Source organism: Prionailurus bengalensis, chromosome E1 (assembly GCF_016509475.1).
Source record: "Prionailurus bengalensis isolate Pbe53 chromosome E1, Fcat_Pben_1.1_paternal_pri, whole genome shotgun sequence".
NCBI classification, from domain to species: Eukaryota; Metazoa; Chordata; class Mammalia; order Carnivora; family Felidae; genus Prionailurus; species Prionailurus bengalensis.
The window spans coordinates 46,161,569-46,186,999 of record NC_057347.1 but is presented as its reverse complement, the minus strand read 5'-3'; the positions used below and the strand labels follow the sequence as shown (position 1 = coordinate 46,186,999).

Below are 25,431 nucleotides of genomic sequence, written 5' to 3'. Positions count from 1 at the left end.
TTCATAGCCAATCAGATTTGTACTCTAATTTTACTAATGGAAGTTTTTCTTCATCAGGGATGGATGAATGAGATTTACAACTATGATCCAGAAACTTACCACGCGACTTTGACCCATTCAGTCTTTGTTCGACTTGAGGGTGGGACCTTAAGACTTTCAAAACCCAATAAAAATATATCCAGGAGGGCAAGCTACAATGAAACAAAGCCAGAGGTTACCTACATCAGCCAGAAAATCTACGACCTTTCAGACAGCAAGGTGAGCCCAGCTAGTATGGGAAACGCAAATGAAAGAAAAGCATTTGGAATCTTGGTTGCTTTACTGCCTTTTTTCCCCTCAAAAAGGGTGTGTGTGTGTGTGTGTGTGTGTTTAAAGTATTAGTATAATTTAGGATGGTGCCTTTCATGCAGATCAGCCAAGCATCTTTTTAAATGCAGATTCTATTTCAGCAACTCTGAATGGGTCCTGAGAATCTGCATTTATGTGAGCTCCCAGGTGATACTCTTGCTGCTGGTCAGCAGACCACACTTTGAGGAACAAAGGCATAGCACACTCATCTGTTTTAAGGGTTATTTTTTTCCGTCAAACAAAAAGCTATGTTAGTGGTTTAGGGTAATAACGACTGTAAATGTGGAAATTATGGGCATGTAAAATAACTACATTTTGATAAGGGTTATATGCTTCTGTTTTTGAGAAAGGTAAATCATTTGTTATTCCAAAAAGCTATAGGTTCTCTGTTGTTATAACTCATGTGAGAGATCTTGAAGTTTACCCCAATGCGGAAGTATTTAAAATAGTTTTTGTATAAATTCACTCTTGAGGCTAATAAACTTGAGCTACCATCTAGATCTAGGTGGATAAATTCATTTGTTTTTTTCCGGTGTAAGGTTGGCCCAGGATCATTAAATTCAGTCAATAGTCAAACTTAGTTGATGATGATCTACTCAATACTTTATGTGCCACTGTTACCTAAAAATTACAGATACCTGTTAACGCTTCCCGAATTCTTAAACATCTGCTTCTGAAGGAGTTTGAGGAATAGCAGGTCACTTCTAAACATTTATCCCAGTTTCTTTTTTTAAAGATTTTGTTTTTTAGCAATCCCTGCACCCACCGTGGGTGGGGCTCGAACCCACACCCCCTAGATCAAGAGTCACACGCTCTCAACAACTGAGCCAGCCAGGCGCCCCAAATTTATCCCAGTTTTTATAGTCGTTTTGTAGACAGGGTAGTAATTATGTCGCATTCATTTTAGTCCAAAAGGCTATGAAGTTTGCATCATGTTCTGCATAATATTAATGCACAGTGTGGCCAATTCTTAATTTTGTGTGTAAATCATCATTTCCCTTTCACTCTAGATTTATCTTGTACCTAAAAGTTTGGCTCGAAAACGAATTTGGAATAAAAAGTACCCCATTTGTATCGAGCTTGGTCGACAAGACGACTTTATGTCTAAGGCCCAGACTGATAAAGAGACTTCTGAAGAAAAGCCACCAGCTGAGAGAGAGCTGGGAGGCGAGGACCCTAAGAAGCCACCCCATCCTCAGGAGGGAACGAGATCAGGCCAGCGAGATCAGATACTGTATCTCTTTGGGAGAACTGGCCGAGAGAAAGAGGAGTGGTTTAGGCGATTTATTCTGGCATCGAAACTGAAGTCGGAAATCAAGAAGCCGCCTGGAGTCTCTGGAAGTAAACCAGGTAATAACATGTGTGCTAAATGCTTACGTATGTTTAAAGAGTCTGAAGGAGAACAGATTCTGAGAGAGATTCCCAGGTAGGTAGGAAGGAAGCCCACCCTGAACTGATGGTTGTCTAAGGAGTGTTCTCATGAATCATTTACCTTTTAGGCTGATCTCTGCAACCCTTTGCACCAAATCATTTAACCGGGGATGGAATGACTTGCAGATGTATGGGGTTTTGCCTTTCCTGGTTCCTTAGGATTATATTTATTTTTATATACTGTGACTCCTCTGAGAAAAGAAACACAGGAGAACCTTAGATGTGACAAGGAGGCAGGTGAGTCAGGGCAGTTTCAAGCTAGTGCTCTTAGGCTCCCAAACCTGGACATGGTCCGCCACGCCTGAGATCACCATAGAAATGCAGAGTCCTCTGGCCTCCCGACTCACATTTGTACCGAGGACCTGTCCCTCTGCCCCATGGACCCCACTTGGACCTTCGCTGAACCTCTCGGCGTTCTCTAGACCTACAGGACCCTGTCCTTCCTTTTTGCATATGCTGTTCCCTTTAACTGGAATGCTCTTCCCCCACCTGCACCAGGAAAATGCCAACTACTTCTTTAAGAGGCAGCCTGGAGGACACTACCTGTGAAAGTCAGCCCTGGGGCTCTCTTGTGCAGAGGTAGTCACCCCCATCTTTCTGCCCTGAAAGTCCTTCAGTTGGGCTTCAGTTACGATGGTTATTATAGAGAGCTGTGATTTCTTTGCCTGGGTGCCCAAATTCAAGGTCAGGGATTATGTCTCATTCTTCTTTTAATGTGGAATTGATCCAGAGAAAGTGCTTGATGAAAACCTTTGTTGAATGAAAGATGGTAGGTCTAGAATTGCCCCAAGCCGTGGGTGAGCACTTAGCTTTCTGCCCACTTTCCATTTGTCCCAGGGGGTATGTCAGTTCCGTATTTGACCCTAAGTGATTGCCAGGGGGGAAAAAAAAGAGAAAGGGACTTACCAGATGGACTTCATGGCTTTCAGGTCTTCTGAATTATCTTGGAGAAGACTAAAAACTGTTCTAAAACATTATCTATTATTAGAGTGGAAGGTATTTTTCAGGCTAGGAAATGAAACCGTGTATTTTTTTAAACAATCATTTGTTAGCATTATTGGCTGGTTTTCAGCTCAACCCAGTGGTGATAGTTGTTCGATGTTCTGTGTTCCGTTTCCTCTGCAATCACTTTTCTTTCTGTGAATTAACAGCCATCACTTCTTTGCTGCAGGGGTTTTGCCCTCACATAGCAGACACAACAGCCCCTCGGGGCACCTGACCCACAGCCGCAGCAGCAGCAAAGGCAGTGTGGAGGAGGTCATGTCCCAGCCGAAGCAGAAGGAGCTGGTGGGCAGTGTGCGGCAGAAGATGCTTCTGGACTACAGCGTGTACATGGCCAGGTGTGTCCCCCAAGAAAACCGAAGCCCCCAGAGGAGCCCCGTGCAGAGCGCGGAGAGCAGCCCCACGGCTGGGAAGAAGGTAAAGCTGGCTGCCTGGGCCGTGGCTTTTCTGCTTTTCTGCTCAAACTCATTTCTACCTACGTAAGCACTCTGAGCACTTCTTGTGTACTAAGCCCAGCTGTAGGCACTGGGGACATGGGAGTGAACAAGACGGATAAGGGCCTTGTCCCTTCAGGTGGCTGGTGCTTCAGTTGGTCGGGAAGACAGCAAGTAACAAACACCTGGCGGTGGCAAGAATGAAGGGAAAGCCAAGTACGGGAAGATGGAAAATGACCAGATAGCTTTTTTAGAGCAGTGGTCAAGGAGGGCCTCCTTGAGGAGGTGACATTTGGGCAGAGACCTGACCAAAGTGAGGAACTGAATCATGGGATCTGTGTGGGAGTGGCATTCCAGGGGAGAGGCCAGCGAGTGCTGAGGCCGAGGCCCGGGGGCCGGCAGGTGGTTGGCGTATTCATGAAACTGCGATGAGGCCAGTGTGGTGACAGGCGGGGCCTCGTGGGATCAGTTCTGAGGAGGGCGGGACGCACTGGGAGGTTTTTAAGCAGGGAGTAATGTTGATCTATTTAAGGTTAGAAGCGGCTGTTCGTGGAGAGCGGGTGAGGGGCTGAGAGCGGGCTGTGGGGAGTGGGGCCGCGGAGGGGAAAACCACTGAGTTGGGAGACGTGGATGGAGGGCAGCTGGCTGGATGTGCTGATGAATTAGGGCTGGGGCGTGAGAGAACCGGATGGGCCAAAGATCACTCCTAACCTTTGACCTGAGCAACTGGGCAATCAGTGGGGACGTCCTCAGGCTCGTGAGTAATAGAGGTCTCATTCCTCAGTTACCTTTATATTCTTAAATTCTCAGACTCCTTAGCTATTTCCAGTGCTTTCGAGCTATTTCCAGTGCTTTTGAAGATTTCCCACGCACATTACTCCCACAGTGTAACAAGCTGGACATTGACTCAAGATCATCTGCGATAAGATAAGGAATATAAGCTGCCATGTGCCAGATTCTTTAGGCACTTCCATAGAACTACCGTGATCCCTTAAACAGTCTTGCAGATTAGATGCTCTTCTCTCCCATTTTGTAGATGGAGAAACAGGCTCACCCAGTTGAGTAGCTTAATTTCACAGTTGCTAAGTGACGGCATGTACAAAACCTGGCCCGGGGGCTCCCAGGCCCTCAGCTGCCACGACTGTCATTTTGCTGGCCATTCTGAAACTGTGCTGGACCTGAGGCCTCCCGCCGCTACTCCGCTCAGGCCCTAAGCACCGCCTCCCGCCTGTGGAGCACAAAGCCTGTTTTTCTCATGTTCAGTAGCTTGCTACAGTGTTTGACCTCTTACAGTGACTGTATTTCTGTTCTTAACAGGAAGCACTTGGTGCCGCCTTCTTTGCGCTGTTAGCCAGTCACGGGTTTTCATTCATTTCACTGATCGCCTTCAGTGTGGAAGAGGCCCCTGAACCCTCACTCAGCTGACTCTGTCAGCCAAAAACAGACCATATGCCTCTGCCGGCCTCTCACCCACTGCCTCTGCCCTCTGACCTAAGTTACCAGCTAAAGTGGGAAGTTGACCTTCCTCTAGGCCGGGGTTGGGTAATACAAAACGATTCTAGGGATGTCCTGTTTACCACCAGCGAATCCCACTACCCCAAATCCCTTTTCTCCCTGGGTTATCAGCTGTCTGGCCTCCATCAGACTCAGGGAAATCAGGAAGATAATTGTATTCATACTAATGTAAGAAAATTATGTAATAAAATTCTTTCCTTTTGAAAGAGTTCCTTAAATTTAAAACAAAAACAAAAACACGGGCCTGGGTGGCCCAGTCGGTTAAGCATCTGACCCTTGATTTCATCTCAGGTCGTGGTCTCATGGTCGCGAGCTAGATCAAGCCCCACGTCGGGCTCTACACTGACACAAGCCTGCTTGGGATTCTCTCTCTCCACCCTTCCCCATCTGCCTCCCACCCCCCGCCTGCATTCACACATGTGAGCGCGCGCGCTCTCTCTCTCTCTCTTTCTCAAAAACAAAACAAAGCAAACATGTTTTAGAACATTGTTTCCTCAGTGTTTCTTACATGTGCTTGTTGTATCATGTCCCCACTGGGGTCTGTGGAAGCCCCAGGAGGGGCTGGGGGGCCCTGATGGCGCATAGCCCAGCCCCTCAACCCACCATCGCTGCCCCTGGGGGATTCTCTACTGCAGACCTCCTTTCTGAGTACTTGGTATTTACCTCTTTAAGTGTCAAAACATGTTTTTCGTCTTCTAAGTATGATGAAAATCTTTAAAAGCCACATTGCATTTCCTGGCCCCCTTAGGCAGAGCAGGCAGGGACGATTTAATCTTGATAATTGAAGAACTTAACAACAAACAAATCCGAGCTTGTCGTCATGCAGGCCTGCTGAGGTCAGAGGCCTCTCACCCCGTCGGAGCCATCCTGGTGCGGATCCTGCAGCCGTTCATCTCCATTGCCATTTGGCTGCTGTTTGTCCAGTGCATCCTTCTAGCTGCTTTTCCTTGAGTGCTTCCCCATCTCCCACCCCCACCCTTAATGCAGTGACTCCAGTCTGCGTGGGCTGGGAAACCAGAGAGGCAGAACCGTGTGAACGGGACGACTGTCCTTTTGAAGAAGGCCTATGAGGCCTGGTGCCGGCCTCCAGCATCCACTTGGCCTGCCTGAAGCGTGTGGCGGCCTAACGTGCATAACAGTTACTCATTTTTCTTACCGACTTGTACTTTGAGTAGGCTTGTCAGTGAAGGCTTCTCTCTGCTCCATACAGTGTCAGCTGAGGAGGCCGGACTGGGGGCCAGAGGAGCTGAGGCATCCAGAGAGTGGAGGCCTCACTCCCACGGCTGGCACACAGATGCTGGTAGTTGGCTGGGAGCTCACTTCTCCGTGTGGCCTGGTGACTGGGTTCTGAGGGCAAGTCTTTCTAGAGAAAGAGCCACCTTTTATGACCTAGTCGTGGAAGTAAAATAACATCACTTCCATCATGTTCTTTTAGAGCAGACAGTGTACCTTCCCAGGTTCAAGGATGGGGGTATAGATTCTACTTCTTGCTGAAGAAGTAGCAAGTTCTTGGAAGAGCGTGTGGGTTGGGAAATACCATTGTGCCATTTGGGGGAAGGAAGATCTGCTATAGCTTCCTGTACTACTTTTATTTCTTTTCATGCTTTCCTTGAATTAAGTCAGGGGAAGTAGTTCTTAACCAGTTTTACTTCTTATTAATTTTGCAGTTTGAGCAACCAAGGACCTTTTCCCTCCATTTTTAATTTTTTTTTTTTTTTTAATTTTGTGTGCGTGTGAAACATTAACATGGTTCCAGAGATCAAAGCTGTGCAAAGACCTACACTCAGAAAAGGGCCATCTCCCCCATCCGGTATCTTCCATTCCTCCATCCCTGACGTAAGCCAATCTCCTTAGTGTCTAGTTTATCCTTTCTGGCTTTATTGCCCCTTCTGTCTTAGTCAAATGGTAGCATATTATGGATACTATTTTGTACCTTACTTTTTTCACTTACCAGTACATTCTGGAAATCACTCCACATCAGTTCATAGATGTCTCTCTCTCCTCTTGTTTTTAAACAGCTGCAAAGTACTTACTCCATTGTAAAAATGTTTCACAGTATATAGACATTCTCTCTTTTATAGGGGCGTAGAGGTTGTTTCCAGTATTTTGCAATGACAAACAGTGATGCAGTGAATAGTTTGTGCATGTGTGTTTTTGTGTTGTTGGGGGTGTATCTCTAAAATAAAATCTTAGAAGTGAGGTTGCCACATCAGAAGGTAAATGCACATGTATTTTTGTGAGGTATTACCAAATCCCCTCCGTAAGCATCGCACCAGTGTTTGTTCCCACCAGCCATGAATGCCTTTGCCCCCACAGTCTCGCCAAATATGGACCCTTTGGATGTGGCGATTACTGTTCATTCTTCCTGCTAAAGACTGGGCCACGTTATTTCTTAGGGTCCACTGCCTCTGACATAATGAGTCCGAGAGAAACTGAAAGGGCTCAGAGACAAAAAGGAACCCTTGACCTTTTTTCAAGTTACACTGTCACGTCACCAGTGTCAGCCACCGGCCAGAGCTTACCCAGTGTAGCAGGTCCCCTCCTCTTTCGTAGAGGGAGCTTGGGACACAGCTCCAGGCCTTCGCTTCAACCTCTCCCCTTCCCCACTGTCCCCCTGCTGCTGCCCCTTGTAGGCCATGGTCAGAGCATCTCTTACCCTGAAGGCTCCAAGTGTAATGGCAGCTTCCACCCACTGGGCCTCCTTGCTCACATTCACCCAGTGCCAAACTAGGTCAGGAGGTGAATGGGGCCACTGGTGCTCAGGAGCCAAACTTGTGTTACAAACACCCAGGATGTAATTGGTAAATATAGACTAGGTTTGTATTAAACAGCGCTAAAACAACACAGTAATATTGTAATTATTCTTAGAAAAATTAAAAACATATTCAGGGGATTCTGCATATTGAAACTACTTTGGAGCTCAAAACTTGAATTATAAAACCACTCTTTTCAAGGAAAGGCCTGGTTCTCCACCTCTTTAGTGGTTAGTGACCAGTTACCGAGCCCTGACCGGCCCTCGCGACTGCTTTGTCCCACAGCCACAGGCTGTGCAAGCCTCCGAAGTCTCCAAACCCCTGTGGCATTGGCGCCGTTTTCTCGCTGCTCGGGCACCTCAACATCTAGAATAGTTGAGAGACCATGAGTCTGGCTGAGGAGGCCAGAGCTTTATTGTCTTGTCAAGGTAGTCTGCTTGGTTTGAGGAGGAAATTTAAATAGTAATTCAGAAAACAAGAAAATAAGGAAACTCTGTTTTTAATAATGTCTCCAGGTGGCATAGCATTACCCCTAGTGTGGTTAGCTCAGGAAGGGGGACCACAGGGCTGCCTGCAGATTTGCTCTTGGAGGCTGCTAGTTCTGTGTGCCCCAAAGTGGCCTGCCTGGGAGAGAGGACCATCGGTGGGGCAGTGGTTTGCCTGTCCTCCAGGAGCAAGGCTCTGATACTCAGATTGTGTCACACACTTCCATGCTCATTATCCAGGGAAGATCCTAAATGTTGAGAGATACTGTAGGCCTCCCAGGTTTGGAGTGTCCTGTCTTCATTATTACTAGTTGTACTAATTGTCTTGTTACCTATGAACTGGATTGTAAGATATTACTCCCTATTTGCTGTTATCAGATGAGAACCCTAAAAAGCAAATAGGAATCCAACAGAAACCAGGAAGTCTTAAATGGGAGAGTGGTTTTCCAAAACTTCCCCTTTCTCTGCTCAACGACAGCTCTTCAAACATTTAAAAGTAGAATTGAAAAGTGCTCCTTACACAATGAGTAAAAAAAACCCATGAAACCATATAGTTAATTTAAAAATAAATTTTAGGGGCACCTGGGTGGTTCAGTCAGTTAAGCATCTGACTTCGGCTCAGGTCATGGTCTCACAGTTCATGGGTTCAAGTCCTGCATCGGGCTCTGTGCTGACAGCTCAGACCCTAGAGTCTGCTTCAGATTTTGGGTCTGCCTCTCTCTCTGCCCCTCCCCTTGCTCATGCTCAGTCTCTCACTCTCTCTCAAAAATAAACATTAAAAATTTTTTAAATACATAAATAAATGTTAGAAAGAATACAGAAAAGAGTGCCAAGACAGTTCAGGGAAGCGGGGAGAAGGAAAGAATAGTCTTTTCAACAAATGGTGCTGGAACAACTGGTATCCACGTGACTAAAGAATGAAGTTGGACCCCTACCTCACACCATGCACAAAAATTAACTCAGAAGAGCTCAAAACTGTAAAACTCTTAGAAGAAAACATAAGCATAAATCTCTATGGCTTGGGTTAGGTAAAGCTTTTTTAGATAGGACACTGAAAGTACATGCAACCAAAGAAAAAATTGTAAAAAGGTAAAGTAGGGCCGCCTGGGTGGCTCAGTCAGTTGAGCATCCAACTCTTGATTTTGGCTCAGGTCATGATCCCAGGGTCATGGGATTGAGCCCCATCAAGCACTGAATGTGGATTCTGCTTAAGATTCTCTCTTTCCCCCTTTGTCCATCTCCCCAGCTCATGCTCTCTCTCTCTCTCAAAAAAAAAAAAAAAAAAAAAGATAAATTATATTTCATCAAAATTAAAAACTTGTGCCGCAAACAATACCATCAAGAAAGTGAAAAGACAATACACAGAATGGGAGCAAGTATCTGCAAATCATATATCTGATATTCTAAGACCTAAAATAGTTAAAGGACTCTTACCACTGAATAATAAAAAGGTGAATGACCCATGGGGCACCTGGGTGGTTCAGTCAGTCTGACTTTTGCTCAGGTCATGATCTCGTGGTTTGTGAGTTCAAGCCCCACAGTGGGCTCTGCACTGACAGTGCAGAGCCTGCTTGGGATTCTCTCTCTCCCCCTCTCTCACTGCTACCCCCCCACAAATAATAAATAAACAAACACTTTTTTTAAAAAGTGAATCACCCAATTAAAAAATGGGCAAAGGATTTGAATAGATATTTCTCCAAAGAAGATAAACAGATGGCCAGTGAGCCTAGAAAAGATACTCGGTCATTAGTCATCAGGGAAATGAGAATCAAAACCACAATGAGATACCACCTCACAACCACTAGGATGGCTAGAATGAAAAAAAGATAATAGCAAATATTAGTGAGGAAGTAGGGAAGGTAGAAGCATTGTATGTTGGTGGTGGGAAAGTGAAACGATGCAGCTGCTACGGGAAACACTTTGGTAGCTCCTCAAAGTGAACCTCTAGCTGTGCGACCCAGCAGTCCCGCCCCCAGGCATATGGCCCAGAGAAACGGAAACGTATGGCCTTGCAAACACTTGCACACAAACGTTCATGGCTCCATTATTCACAGTAGTCAAGAGTGGAAACTTCTACCACTTGATGAATGGATAGAATGTGGTAAACGCATACAATAGAATGTTATTCTGCAATAGAAAAGAATAATGTACGGACACGTGCTATAGCACGGGTAAAGCTTGGAAACATGATGCCTCAGAAGAGAAGGTCAGTCACAAAAGAGCACATATTGCATGATTCCGCTCATGTGAAATGTCCAGAAGAGGCGAATTCACGGAGATAAATTGATGGTTGGTTGCCTGGGGACGGTGGGGACGGTGGTGGGGGTGGAGTTGGGGGAGAATGGCTAGGGGCCGCTCAGGAACACGAGGTTTCTTTTGGGGGTCATTAAAATGTTCTAAAGTTGGTGGTGGTGACAGCTCTGTGAATATGCTAAAAACCATAGATTTTACTCTTTAAATGGGTGCATTGTGTGTTATGTGAGCTGTATCTCCGTAAAGCTGTAAAAAAAAAAAAAAAAAAAAGAAGAAGATACAAAACCATGTTAGTTTGATCCAATTGTTTTTTAAAGTTCTGTGTCCTAAAGAGTTACATACATTGAAAAAAAAGATGGAGAGGAAATAGAATAAAAGTGTTTTAAATAACTATATCTAGATAGTGGAATTATGGGTGTTTTCTGTAATAAATACGTATTATTTTTATAATTGGGGAAACAGTTGATGGGCCTGGGGGAAGGGTCTTCCACTGTGCCTTCCCCTGGACCCAGCAGTCCTTTGTGAAACCCTGATGGCGCCAAATCGTGTGTGACCAAACCTTAGGAGCAGAGGCACTGAGCTCTCTTTGGAACAAAAAAAAAGGAGGGTTGGCCTTGGCCTCCTGCCATTTGTTACAGGAAAGTTTACACTAAAAAATTAAGTAAATTTGTAATTTACTCTGGAGTTTAGCTTTTAATAAAAACTATGTCCCAGGGTGCCTGGGTGGCTCAGTCAGTTAAGCATCCAACTTCAGCTCATGATCTCACGGTTTTTGAATTCAAGCCCCGCATCGGGCTCTGTGCCGACAGCTCAGAGCCTGGAGCCTGCTTCAGATTCTGTGTCTCTCTCTCTCTCTCTGCCCTTCCCCGGCTTGTACTCTGTCTGTCTCTGTGTGTGTGTCTCTCTCAAAAATAAATACACATTAAAAAATAAAAAATAAACTATATCCCAAGAGCTTCTCAGACACTCATGATGGCCTCCTTCAGCTTCAGGCCGTCGGACTCTCCAGGCCTTTTTTTGGAAGTCATTTTGAGAAAGTTACCCTATCTGAACGTATGTATATAGTTGAAATGGTGAAATGAATATACTCACATTCCTTCCTGCAGGCAAATAGCAATGTTAGGAAACACACGCATATTTATTCTTTAAGCTCTTACATTTTTATGACATTCATCGGAAATGAGTTCTTTCTAGTAGCCTGGTGAAGCCAGATTTTGTTCATAAAGCTGCTTCGATGCATTGTCAATGTTTTGCTGCTCTTGGATTTTTCTTTGTTCCAATGAGTTTGTGAAGAGAGAAGCCTGGAAAAGGAACTGTTGAAAAGAAAAAACAACCTGCTTGTCGGTTATTTCAGAAATCTGTTTCCACATCGTATGCGTTTGGCTTGGAACATAAATTGTGAAATAGCCTTTGTTTCTTGCTCTTTTGTGCTAAACCCGTTTGCTGTGAATAACTAGTGTTGTAAAGAAAGGTTAATAAAGGGTAGACTCCCCCACGTGAGAAGGGAAAGTAACCAATCCTCTTATGTTGCCTACAGATCTAAGCAAGACACGCGCTGCCCTGTGTGGGCACAACTTGGCAATGTCTAAATACCCGGGGGAGGAGGACATTGTTCTTGGATGGGTGTTTACTCGGAAGCCTGTGTAGATAAGCTGATGAGACTCAAAGACCGTAACCTCAGAGAAGCTGGACCATATCCCCTTGGGGGCTGGGCACAGATGTTCAGGCAGAGAGAAAAGTGATTCCCAAAACCATGTCCCATCTGTGGCATGACTGAGTGCTCAGTGATCACAGACTTCTGCTCCTGCATCCTGGTGCTAGAAATGTCTTGGTTAGGGGTGCCTGGCTGGCTCAGCCGGTAGAGCATGTGACTCTTGATCTCTGGGTTCAAGCTCCACGTCGGGTATAGAGATTACTTAAAATCTTAAAAAAAAAAAAAAAGTCTTGGTTAATATCAAAAGATATTACAGCACTGGAAAGAACAGAGGTACTGTATATCCATTGAAGTGTTGGAATGACCAACATGTATTATTTTTTAAACAAGAGTTTAGTTGTTTTTATTTCGAGAGAGAGAGTGTGTGTGCGCAGGAGAGGGGCAGAGAGAGAGGGAGAGAAAGAGCCCGATGTCAGTGCAGAGCCCCATGCGGGGCTCAGTCCCACAAACCGTGGGATGATGACCTGAGACAAAGCCAAGAGTCAGACGCTCAACCGACTGAGCCACCCCGGTGTCCCCAGAGTTAATTTTTTTTTTTTTTTTAATGAGACTCACCAACATTCCTAAGGGACACCCGTGAAAACACCCAAATTTAAAGGACTCCTAGAGGGGCGCCTGGGTGGCGCAGTCGGTTAAGCATCCGACTTCAGCCAGGTCACGATCTCGCGGTCCGTGAGTTCGAGCCCCGCGTCGGGCTCTGGGCTGATGACTCAGATCCTGGAGCCTGTTTCCGATTCTGTGTCTCCCTCTCTCTCTGCCCCTTCCCCGTTCGTGCTCTCTCTCTGTCCCAAAAATAAATAAAAAACATTGAAAAAAAAAATTTTTTTTTTAAATAAAAATAAAAAAAATAAAGGACTCCTAGAACACAAAATGTCCCCTGATAGTCTCCCCTTATGTGCGATAACAGATTAAAAACCGCAAGCAAACTCCCAGACCCCCAAAGAGAGAGACGGCATCTGCTCTGACAAGACTAGTGGACAGGTGGGTGCCACTCAGTCCACTAGGCCCTGTATAAGCTCAGTGACCAGTTCCCCTGCCTCGGACCCTCAGAAGTCCAGGCTTCAGAAAAGTCCATGTAGGTACATGCCACAGGCCTTTGGGGTACTCACAAGTCATCAGATCTCCAAGCGTCAGGTCCAAGAGCACCAGGCCACCTGGGTACAGTCCCCCTGGCCAAGGCACACAGCTGTGATGTGGGCAGTCACAGCTGCCTGCCACAGACAGTGCCGGCATGAGCACACACACACTAAAAGTGTGAAGAGGGCGAGGGCGTCTGACGTGCGTTATGGCCGCAGACAGCCCATAAGGTCAGAGCAGATGCATTTGTACAAACCGTAGAGGGAAGAGAAAGGGTGAACAACTCGCTGATTTCTGCGTTTCTAGTTTTTTTGGTCTTTGCTTTCCAAGGCAAATTGTTTCTGTAAGGCCGTAGTCTAATTAGAGACCTCAGCATAAGGAAATGTCTTGTCCCACCAGGTGCCAGTCACACCACCTTCCTCCCTCGGGACAGAGCAGGTGGAGATCAGGGAGAAGGAGGCTCTGAGTCAGGCTGTGCTGATAAATGAGGGGCCTCGGGCAGGACACTGAATGGTTCCAAGTCCGTTTCCTCATCCCTAAAATAGAAGTAAGGGTTCCATGTTTCTGGGGCATCGTAGGGCATAAATGAGGGAGCCTGAGAAACAGTCTTATCACGGGCCCTGGCACAGGGTCAGGGGGCAGCAACAGTGACCACGGTGGTGGTCAACAAGCATTACCTGCACTGCCAGGTGCCCTGCCACACCCTACCTGGCCCTCTCCACACCAGGGTCCGTCATCTGATGATTAGCCTTGGAAACCAGAAACTAACTCAAATTTGTCCTTCTCCCGCCTTACACACTGGCCATGCTAGATGTTTAAGACAGATTGTACCAAGTGGAGGTGAGACCCAGGGTATCTCACTGGGCTGACTTGGGGAGAAGAGCTGTAGGAATTACACAGAATTCTCGAGAGTGAGCTCTCTCTAATCCAGGGCTGTGGTTCTCAATCTCACCTGTTTAGTCCATCAATGAGAGAGCTTCTGAAAATTCTGATACCCGCTTAAATGAGTATCTCTGGGTATAGGGCCCAGTGTAAGCACCCTCCCTGCCTCTCCCTCGCCCAAGAGGGCTGTGGGTTCACAAGAACCTGGCTGACTGTAGGAGTCCTGGGCATGGGACGTTTTCAGGCTGCTTTGTGAGGACCAGCCTGATGGTTATATGTCCAGGAAGCCTCAGCTGGAAGAGATAGGCAGACATTTAATCAGAGATGTCATTAGTCAAAAGTGGGTACCAAGGTAATTTGGAAGGCAGGACAATCTGGTTGAACTGATTGTATGAAATATTAACTGGTTCACAGGAAGACTGGTAGTAGAAGAAAACAGACAAAGAGGAGTTTTTAATCTGTGATGGTGGCTTTTGTTTCTCCTTTTTTCTATTCACTGACATAATGTGAGACTTGTAATTTATAGGAAAGAAATACAACTCCCGTGGTCGCCCATCTCTATAGGAAGGGAACCTTCAGTGACTTTGTAAAAATAAGCACCTGTCTTGTTCTCCAGTTGCTTTCCAGCTAATTTCGGTTCCTTTTCTTTTGCCAGTTGCCAGAGGCTCCACCCTCGGAGGAGGAAGAACAGGAAGCCTGGGTGAATGCCTTGCTTGGAAGAATGTTTTGGGACTTCTTAGGAGAGAAATATTGGTCTGATCTGGTGTCTAAGAAAATCCAAATGAAACTCAGCAAAATAAAGGTATCGTTTTCCACACAAGAGGCTTCCAATTTTCACACTTCTTAATTTGGAAGTTTTGTATCATTATATCGTAAGTGAAAAATAATTTGGCTTGAAGCATATAACATATGAGAACAACAGCTGTGACCTCGGCCCTGTGACTAACCATACCTGGGGACTTAATGAATGTTCCTGTTTACACTTTCCTTTTTGTTGCCCACGTTGTTATCTATTTTAGGTGATAGCCCAGAATCTGATGTGGGAAAATGTGAGCTTTTGTAGCTGGTTTGTCGTGTAGACCACTGCTATCCTTCAGTTAGTAAGGAACTTAAATTGTATTCCTGGAGCCCACCTAGCCTCACCGTCTAGGGGCCACGCCATCCTTGCTGAGAAAAGTGCCAGACTACAAACCTCTTTCCCAAGTCGCGCTGCCTCTCCAGGCCGGGAAAGTTAGCATGGAACTCTAAATGTGTCTGGGTTTGACCTTTACTTCTGGCCAGATGGTATTTTATTTTGGGCTCTCTCTTTGCTGAAAAACACCAGTCCTGGTGCTGATCAAGGGCCCACTTGGAAGTAATTTTAAACTGCATAAATATTACTCACGATTGCCACTAAATGAGTAACTTGGTGCCACCTCTGCCAACCCAGAGACCTTGTTTAGGTTACTTAGAAGTAAGTTTTTGACCAAGCGAAGACCCAGCCAAGGAAGAGTCACTTCGGTCCCCAAATCGTCACTGAGAAGTTGCACAGTCAGCAGCTTAAGTCAGTGGATCTTTCTGGGTCATAGATACCTTTGAGACGCAGAAATGAATGGATTCTTTCCATAGAAAAACGCATAGTGATGCAGAATTTTGCCCATGACTTCAGAGAGTTCAAGGACTCCAGGTTAGGAAACGGTGAGCTAAGGTAAAATTGCATTAGAAGGAAAATGTGGGCGTGGAGAAGCTTCGATGTGACTTTTCGTCTTTCCTTTGGGTGACAGATCAAGCCCTGGCAGGCTGTGTGTGCCAGCCGAAGGCCAGTGTCCTCTCTTCCCTAACCCCTTGAAGAGGAGAGGCTGCCTTCTGAGCTGGAAGAGTGGATTTCGAGGCAGAATTCGGGGCAGGGATTTGGGGGGGCTCAGTTGACACAGGTCAGCTGTTGTTTTTCAGGTAGATTGAGGGTTGAAACCGCTCTGCCAGCCGGGTCCAAGAGGAGGGCAGGAAGTGGCGGTAACCCTCTTGTGTCTGTATACAGGCAGCCGCGCTGGAGCTCACTCAACCTCTTCCCTCTTTCTGGAGAATGGTGGAGAGCTTGAGTTCCTGGGTCAAGACACGCAAGCGGGGCCAACACTCCTCTTTTCCCAGAGGCCTTCCCCGAGCGTGAAGGCTGGGGTCCCTGGCATGGGAGGCAGAGAGCAGGGCATTCCTCAGCTCCAGACAGGACACTGCTCTCCCTGTTACACACATTCGCTTCTCTCGGGTGCTGGAAGTCCATGGAACCTCTGCCCTCCTGGCAGAGATCGGTGGGCTCTCTCATCCCAGAGGAAGTTGAGGGAAAGTCTGTCATTTTCATCTTCTCCCCCTGCTGGTCACGGGCTTTTTCAGTTTACAGACTTAAAGCTGCCTTTTGTGTTGTGAGGTCAGAAGCGCTAGACGGTTAGGATGGAGAAAAGTGGCCTAGATTCAGTAGTACCAGCAGTTCAGAGGCAGGGACTGTGCCCCCTCCATTGCCAGCCTCAGCAGCTCCACCTTGACCCCAGCTGCTAGCCCTGACTGCCCCCCTGCAGACCAGAGGACACCCTGGATGTGATGGAATAAACAGAAGTAGGATATTACTCAAATTCTGAACCTCCTACCACCCTTGCCAAGACAAGTCTTACTATCACCAGTATCCAGATATCCCGGGAAGGACTAAACCTGGTAGCCAGTGTTGGTTAACGGCCAGTACAAGAGCCCGCACAGCTGTCTGCTGTGACAAAGATCTCCCCTGTCTCCTGCTTTCCCCTGAAGGCCTGACATGCGGAGAACTCTTTGATGTCCTTGCCCTGCAGTCTCAGTTTGTCACCCTCCCATGTGAGAGTGACTCATGTTGTGAAAGAGCAGCCCTGTGTGTGTATCTGGTGCCCAGTGATGGTTTAAAGCAAGCTGACTTTCTGCCCCAACAAGCAAGTACATTCTTGGCCCCAGCCGGCCCCTCCCAACACCGCCATGGGGCCTCAGTCATCATGGGCCTCTTGTGCCCCGGGTCAGCAAGTGTTGTTACCGGAAGACAACTCCCAGCGTTCCCCCCACCAACCTGAGAATGTTCCATACACCTGGATGTCCAGCTGGGTTTACTCGAGAGGGTAAAGAACATGCAGTGGGTTCTTACCTCACGGTGGTGCCTTTGGGTGGGAAGAAGAGAGTTTCTGGTTGAAAAGAGCAGAAGGAGTGACTTTTCCTTGCCTTCCCCTACAGAGTACGAAGGAGGCTGACCAGGCTAGGGCCTGGACCTGAGAGTTTTGATTCAGATCAATTGTGATTTGGAGGGGGAAGGGTGCTTAGAGATGTTCTAGAATCTTGGAGTTGGGCACTCTGGTGAATAAGTAGGAAGCCAGGTCCTGCTGAGTCCCTCCCCGTTCTGCTTACTGGTGATTAGAGCCCAGCTCAGCCCTACCGAGTCTTTCTCAGTCCCCAGTCCCACAGCCCTTCCCTTGTCTTAGGTCTCTCCTCTGCCCTTGCGGGGAACTGCAGGGCACAGGATAGGAGGACTGGGACGTTGGACAGGAGTCTGGGAACTCAGACCCTCTCTGCATTCACGTCCCTTGGTCAGTGTCGGACTGCTGTTCCCACAGAAACCCAGCGTGCCCCTGACTCACTGGGTATTAGAGTGCTGATAATAGACAAAACAGTCTGGGGCAAGGGTGCAAGAATTTGGCTACATTCTTGGCCAAGTAGCATTCTGTAGGCTGACAGGGAGGCCAACTGCCACATAACACTGATGGCCTTGGAAAAAGGTTTTCCAAATACAGCAACCACCAATTAATTCACATGCACGTTTGACTACTGTCTCTAGTCACATTTTGTCCATCACAGCCATCATAACCTCTCTAATTTCAGTATATTGCATGTCTTACACATGCAATTCAGGTGAAAGAAACATGGATGGGTTAATTCTGTCATCTTGAGGCAAAGTAGGAATTTCTAAGCATATGAGTACTCGGATTATTTTCTTTAGAGCAAATTCCGACTGATGCTCTATTAGTTGGAGTCCCAGCAAGAAACAGCACACTCAAGGGGAGTAACCTGAGAGGAGAGTTGATTAGGGGAAGATTTATAATGTGTGGGCCAGTGTAGGAAAACCAAAAGGGACAGGGCAGGACCCAGGGCTGGCAGCTCCCTGTAGGGGAGGGTTACCGCTCCCTGTAGGGGCAAAAGCAAGGAGCAATTACCAGGCCTTGGGAAGCATGGCTGTGTGGAGAGGTTGCCTGTCTGACAGGAGTGGTGGCCTTCAACAGAGGGAGGAGACAAATCCCTGCAAATACTCTTCCCCATGTACCTCCCTTCTTCCCTGCCCATTGGGGTATCCCATGGGTCAAGCCCAGCCAGAAGCCAGAGGGCAGGATAGCCCATTGATGTGGTTTGCACAGACCAGTCTCTCGGGGTAGAGTGAGGAACTCGCATCCAGGGTAGGCAAAAGGAAAATGTCAAGCACTGGTTCAAGGGATGTGATTTTTTTCTTTTTTCCCAAGGATTTTAATAAATACCATGAATTTGCCTATCAGAAACGTTGGAGCAGTTAGTAGTCTAAGAGAGGTCCACTTTCCCACACTGTAGCCAACTCTAGTGACCTGATCAACATGGCTGACGCCTTCTCCTCAGTCAGGTCTCTAGCTAGACAGCACTCTTCACAGAAGCCTTTGCTGACTTCCTTGGCCAAAATAGCCACCTCCCACCCACACCCCAGCTCCCTCTATCCCACTACTTGCCTTACTTTCTCTGTGACACTAATCACTCTCTCAGGTTATTTATTTGTCTACTTCTTTATCTGTTTCCACCTCTCCAACATAAACCCCACGAGAGCAAGGACCTCGCCTGACTCGTCCACAGGTCTCTCTGTAGGATGATGCCTAGTATGTGGTACGTGCTCCATAAATTTTGGTTAGATGAATGTGTCCCCAAAACCTTGACCGTCGTTCCTTCTGAGAGTATGTTGAATTCTAACATTGACCGGGTAACTAACGTCTCATTCATTGTTTACTTCTTTCCTCCAGCTCCCCTACTTTATGAATGAACTAACTCTGACGGAACTTGACATGGGGGTGGCTGTGCCAAAAATCCTTCAGGCCTTCAAGCCTTATGTTGATCACCAAGGTAACTCTTAATTGCCTCTAGCAGAGAATCGCCCATTTGTACGGGTGTTAAAATGTCTTAAAATGTCTCCATCACAGCAGATTGAATACCAAAGCTTTGTGTATAGAGGGGGTTTGGGGCCTTTTTAAGCATCTGTCTCATGTCAATTGTCTTTTGTTCTTAACAGTCACAGCTTTCAGCCGATAGGGAATAGATCCTAATTCTTCTAGTCTCTCAGATCCTTGAAGGTCCTCACCCAGCCCAAACATGCCCAGGTACCAGTTGGTGGGGCCTGGCCATTTGTGTGATTTAGAAAATAGCCCCTGCCCTGGATGGCTGCAGCCCTTGAGAGGGTTTTCAGCCCTGCTCGCCCCCAACGTGCACCTGCCCCAGCCTTCATCCCTTACCAGGTGCTGCCATTCTTCATATGCATTCGCACCTTTGCGTTGCCCCAGCTTCTAGGTTGCAGATTCTTTGACCTTCATGTTTCGCATCTTGATGTTCCTTCCCATGCCTAGTAGGCGCTCGGTAGGTATTTGAAAACATGAAGACGTGTTGTCAGCAATATTTTGAGAGTATCTCTCTCTGCTGGGGGAAGGTGCTCAGATTTGATTTTTAAGACATGCTCTGACACCTTATTTACACCTACTCTTGTGAGTTGGGGCAGAAAGAACTGATTAGGATGTATAGAGTTTAAATAAAATTATGATGTAAAAGGGGCACCTGGGTGGCTTAGTCATTTGAGCGTCTGCCTCTTGATCTCGGCTTGGGCCTTGATCTCACGGTTGTGGATTTGGGCCCCATGTTGGGCTCTGCACTGGGTGTGGAGCCTACTTAAAAAAAAAAAAATGGACATAAAGACTTGTGTGTATTTTGTGTCACGTGGTTTTAAAAGAACCATGATGGAGGAGTGCCTGGGTGGCTCAGTTGGTTGAGCATCAGACTTGACTTCAGCTCAAGTCATGATCTCACGGCTCATGAGTTCAAGCCCCGCATCCAGCTCTGTGCTGACAGCTTAGAGCCTGGAGCCTGCTTCACATTCTGTGTTTCCCTCGCTCTCTGCCCCTCCCCCACTTACACTCTATCTTTCTTACTCAAAAATAAATAAACATTAAAAAAAAATAAAAGTTTAAAAAATTAAAAAAAAAATAAAAGAACCGTGATGGAAAATTTAGTACACAGGAATGGGGGGAAATCAGAGGCGCAAGCCAGGTAGGCGAGAATAGTCCATGAACAGGCCGGGAAAATCTCTCCATTGTGGAAGTGTTCGACTTCTTTTATGTAGTATTGCTTTCCAGATGCACCTCTTTCCACCTAAACCAGATTGACATTATTCCTCAAAGGCACAGGAACAAGGTGGAGAGAAAATAATTACAACTTTCCGAGGGTGATATCTGTTTTGAAGTAAATGTTTGGTAAATTTATAGCATCTATTTTTGTCTCTCTATAGCTGTATCAGATGGCTCTTGAATAGTTTATTTAATGAAATCATTTTCAGTGTTGTATACATTTAATGTGAATACAAAGAGATTTTTTTTCTAGTCCTACAATTATTGCAGCTCTGATGATCTCTTTAGCAATATTGCAGCCTACAGTGAGCCCATATTTCCATGTTTTTAGTATTACATGGATTTCAGAGATAGACCAGAGTGTTATTTACAAGTCCAAAAGTCCACCTAATACCTGCATGTTAAGATCACCTGTAACCCCTTGATCATGTCTACCCTTTGGTAAATCTGAGTGTTCCTGGGTTTGGTTAATTTATGGTTCACAAAGGGTAACTCTAGAAAAGATAATTTGCAAACAACGGTTTAGCTAGAGTTCTTTTAACTACATGTGAAAATTTTAAAGGTACATTATTTATATGTTGAGCACCTAGCTAGGATCTCCACCTCATCGGTGTATGAGGGCTGCCTGCCTGTCTCCCTCTGGCTCTGGTGGGCTCTGGGCTCCCCTTTGCTCTTGGCTTTGTGAGCAATTGACTAGTAACAGGCTGGTAAATGATCAGCTAACATACACCTCAGGCTTAAAGAAAGTAAATAATACGTGTACATGCTGTATTTCCTAATGTGTTAGCAGTCTGTTATCTCTGTCCTTTGTTGAATTAATAGAAATTTCCAGCAAGAAAGAAGCAGGGCCACAGCTGGGCTTTGCTGTATCCAAGGAGTGTCCCCGTAGCTTTGAACTCTGCTGCTTCCCAGGGCAGCTTGGTCAGGCTTTGAGTGAAATTCACCAAATGCCTAAGCCTCTTTCCTCTTCCTCTGGAGCAAGACATTTCACTACCCAGATCAAAGCTTTGCCAGTTTTTAATCCATTCGAGGCTCACTTAACTCCTTTCAGGGCAAGCTTTAGACATCTGCCTGCTTATGTAATAAGGAAGGAAATGTTATGAAAGAAAGGAATGATAAAAGACATAAAGCCTGTGGGTTTTAAAAGTTTGATCAAATTCGGTTTTCCCAAGTCTGCAAAGGATGCTTGTGATGGTACAACAGACATAAACGTAAAGGAAATGTGCTGTTTTGGATTCCATTGCTCTAAGGGAAACTTTACTTTGAAGGAAATGAAAATCAAGAGTGACTGGCTAAAATGGACTCTGGAGAGCAGAGCTCACCTTCCGGGGAAATACAAGCCCAATGAAGAAGGCTTCCACAGCCCTAAAGATGGGGCACCTTCTGGGGGAATCCCCCACACACCCTTTTTTTCCCCTTTTTTGTTTCCTAACTTACTTGTTGGAGACAATGGCTGGGGGGTGGGGGTGCAGATACTCGGGCCAAGGCTGACTGGATCACTCTGTCCTCAGGATGAGCGATGAACGGTGGTTCTGAGCACAGCTCTGGGGCCGGGCTTTGGGATTCACAGCTCCTTGTCCTTGAGCAGTTTCCATAAACCTCGCTAACCCCTCTCTGAAGTGGGGAGACTGTGACTTGATGGGCTAGGCTGGTCTAGCACTCAGTGAGTTATTGCATGGAAGGTACCTGGAAGGCGTGATGCCAAGGGAGTGCGGTTAAGTGCAGGCTATTATTTTTACCATTGATAGTGGTGCCTTCGCTGCTGCTGCTCTGGGAGAGTTTAGAGTGTAGGTGGCTATGGTGCCCAGTTGACCCATTTTACAGGAATAAACGGAAAGAAAAAGGCCATCCTCGGCTGTCATGGCCTTGCCACTAAAAGGAGCAACGTCTGTAGTTCCTCCAAATGAAATCACATGTCGGCCACCATCGGCCTGTCTGAGTCCCAGGACACACAGCCAGTTTCTCAGGTTGAATGACCACCTTCCCCAGGGGCGTCTTCGCTCCCCATCATTGCAGGTGGCTGGAAGAGGGGAAGACTTGTCCCTTGGAAACTGGCTGTGCACCTGCTGCTTCATCTCTGACCCCTGCACACTCCACACGCACCTCTGACTGAGGGCCACGCGTGGGTCTCCTTTCTTCCTTCAGGCCGCATGGCAGTCAGATGCCCTGGAGGGTCAGAGCAGCACCTGCAGGCATGTCAGTCAATGTCAGGATGAACCGAGGATGTGGGCTCTGACCCCTCAGGCTCACAAATTCATTTGGTCTTCAGGACTTTGGCTGCATGTATTTAAACCTACAAATAGGCACTGAGCGTCCACCACAGACAGAGTGCCGTCTATTTCAAGATTCCCAAATAACAGCCCAAGCTTTGACAGAAGGTGTTGGATTCTGTGGCAAGATACCGTGTCCCACAGGAACAGAAACCTTGTCTGTTTTCAGAAATGCCTTTGGTCATGACCGGTGGTATCTGCCATCTACGACTTGCCTTCCGGACCTTGACCTTTAGTGCCTGGTGCCTTTATCAGGTGCTGGGACCGAAGTTACTTTGCCACTGAGTATTGCAGAAACCTGGAACCAGAGCCGGTCTGTGACCTGCCCATTCCTTCCACTACGCCCTTGTTAAGAACCTAGAGGAGAGGGGCACCTGGGTGGTTCAGTCGGTTGGGCGGCTGACTTCGGCTCAGGTCATGATCTCGTGGTCTGTGAGTTCGAGCCCCGCGTCGGGCTCTGTGCTGACAGCTCAGAGCCTGGAGCCTCTTTCAGATTCTGTGTCTCCCTCTCTCTGCCCCTCCCCTGTTCATGCTCTGTCTCTCCCTGTCTCAAAAACAAATAAAACGTTTTTAAAAAAAAAAAAAGGAACCAAGAGGAGAGGGGCGCCTGGGTGGCTCAGTCGGTTAAGCGTCCGACTCGATTTCAGCTCAGGTCGTGTTCTCACGATTTGTGACTTCAAGCCCCTGTTCGACTGACAGTGCAGAGCCTGCTTGGAATTCTCCCTCCCCCCCACCCCCCGCCTTTCTCTCTGCCACTTCCCCGCACACACTCGTGCACACTCTCACTCTTGCAAAATAAATTAAGAAGAAGATACAGGAAAACAGCAGCCCAGAGTTGAGCACAGTGACAGGGCCAGACTGTGGGGCTCGCACTGACAGGAATGGGCCCACACTTTCTGACCGGATCATGCTGCAGAAAGAAAAATTACTTTTTTGTGGAAAGGGAGAAAAATACCATTTTGTGGAATTTGGTTGGGATGGAAGAGAGGAGACTGATTCGATCAATCTTGAGAGGCGGAGCAGTTTCCGAGAACAATTACAGGTAGACAGGGCGGCATCAGTCCTAAAAGACACACCCAGATACAAGGAATGCTGGTTTTCTGTGGTATTTGAGTGAGCAGTATGGCATCAGGAACAAGACAGTCCCTGGTGTGCTTTTCTCAGAACCTGTAACTCCAACGTCTGTTCTTAGTAATATATTATTAAATGTTCCATTTTAAGAAGTTTGTTCTTTGGATGCCAAATGTTGATTCTCAAAGTGGAAACCAACCAGTAACAGTTAAAATCAGCAGGAAACAGAGGAGCAGATGACACAAGGTCCAAGTTCAGGTGAGCGCGGCTTTCGGTTCTTCTAACCCCGCCGAAGGAACGGGTGCCCTGTTGAACCTACTCCAGTGAGACTGATGCCTTTTAGTTACTTTAACAGTGGCGAAACCGTGAGCTGCCGAGAGAAATTAGTAGATTTATGTGGCCCCAGTGAGACTGTTCCTGTGTCCATGGCGTCTGTCAAATAGAATACCAGGAGGAGGCCAAAGGACCTGTATTCTAGTTGTCTCTGGTGACACTAAGGCGTGCCAGTCTGCACCAGGTGGCCTTAGGCCGTCTTTATCTGTCTTCAGGCATAAGGTGCCTGAGGCCAGGGATTCATCTCAGTGGCTTCAGCTCTGACATCTTGCACTGAGAACTCAAGGAACATTTTCGGTGGGGCAGGCTGTGACCTTTGCCGCAGTCTCCTTCTGAGCAGTGGCAATGGTGACTGATCCTTCCCTCATGAAGCTGGAGAGCGGAAAAACAGCCATCGGAGCTCCTCACAGGTGCTGGCATGAAAACCGACTGAAGTCGTCATTGTCCGTTTTGTTCCCCATGTTGCCACATCACGTGCCAATGGTACAGGGACTTGTTAGTCATCAGCTACTACTCTTCACATGAGGACCGCTTATGTAGGGGAGGTCTGTTACAGACTGAATGTTTGTGTCCCCTGTCCCATCCCCCCTCCAAATTCAAATGTTGAAGCCCTAACCTGCAATGTACTGACATTTGGAGGTGGCGCTTTGGGGAGGTGACCAGGTTTAGATGAGGTCCTGAGGGGGAAGGGTCCTCATGATGGCATCGGTGCCCTTATGAGAAGAGACCAGCCAGCTAGCTTGCTGTCTCTGTCTGCCGTGTGAGGTCACACAGTGAGAAGGTGGCCTTCTGCGAGCCAGGAAGAGAGCTCTCACTGGGAACTCACTAGGAACTGAATTGACCAGCACCTTGATCTTGGACTTCCAGCCTCCAGGATGGTGAGAAATAAATATCTGTCGTTAAGCCAACCCAGTTTATGGCCGTTTGTTATAGCGACCCAAGCAGGCTAATAGGAGACCCTTTGTTTTCATGGCCTTTCTGGAGAACCTCTCTGTACACTGATTGCCATACTCCTGTTTAAAGGCTTCAAAACTGTCTGGCTCAACGTTTGGTTTTTGTCCTCGAGTGCTAGAGCAGGCGGTTATAGAGAGCAGCATTTTATTTTATCTTACCATTTTTTTCAGTATATGAAATTTATTGTCAGATTGGTTTCCATACAACACCCAGGGCTCATCCCAACAGGTGCCCTCCTCAATGCCCATCACCCACCCTCCCCTCCCACCCCCCATCAACCCTCAGTTTGTTCTCAGTTTTTAAGAGTCTCTTATGCTTTGGTAGAGAGGAGCATTTTAAATGAAATGCCTCGCGAAAGGGTCTTAACGTTTGTCCAGAGCACAAAAGAAAGAGCTCTCTGCACCTACATTCATCCGGGCTAGTCGTGTTCAGCTTGGTGAGCATTGAGACCCCGGTCAAGGAGCAGGGCGTGTTCCCATCCTTACATTGTTGACGCAGATTGTCCGCACCGAGAAGACAGCCTTTC

The 25,431-nt window shown here is 46.9% G+C and overlaps 1 protein-coding gene across 1 annotated transcript in view; it reads left to right on the top strand.

Moving 5' to 3' along the window:
* The window catches only part of TEX2 (testis expressed 2), a 75,530-nt gene that overhangs the window by 33,414 nt on the left and 16,685 nt on the right, over positions 1-25,431 (top strand). The window contains 5 exon segments of the mRNA XM_043584993.1: positions 58-258; positions 1,359-1,698; positions 2,951-3,198; positions 14,550-14,696; positions 18,910-19,009. Coding sequence (XP_043440928.1) covers positions 58-258; positions 1,359-1,698; positions 2,951-3,198; positions 14,550-14,696; positions 18,910-19,009 — 1,036 coding nt within the window.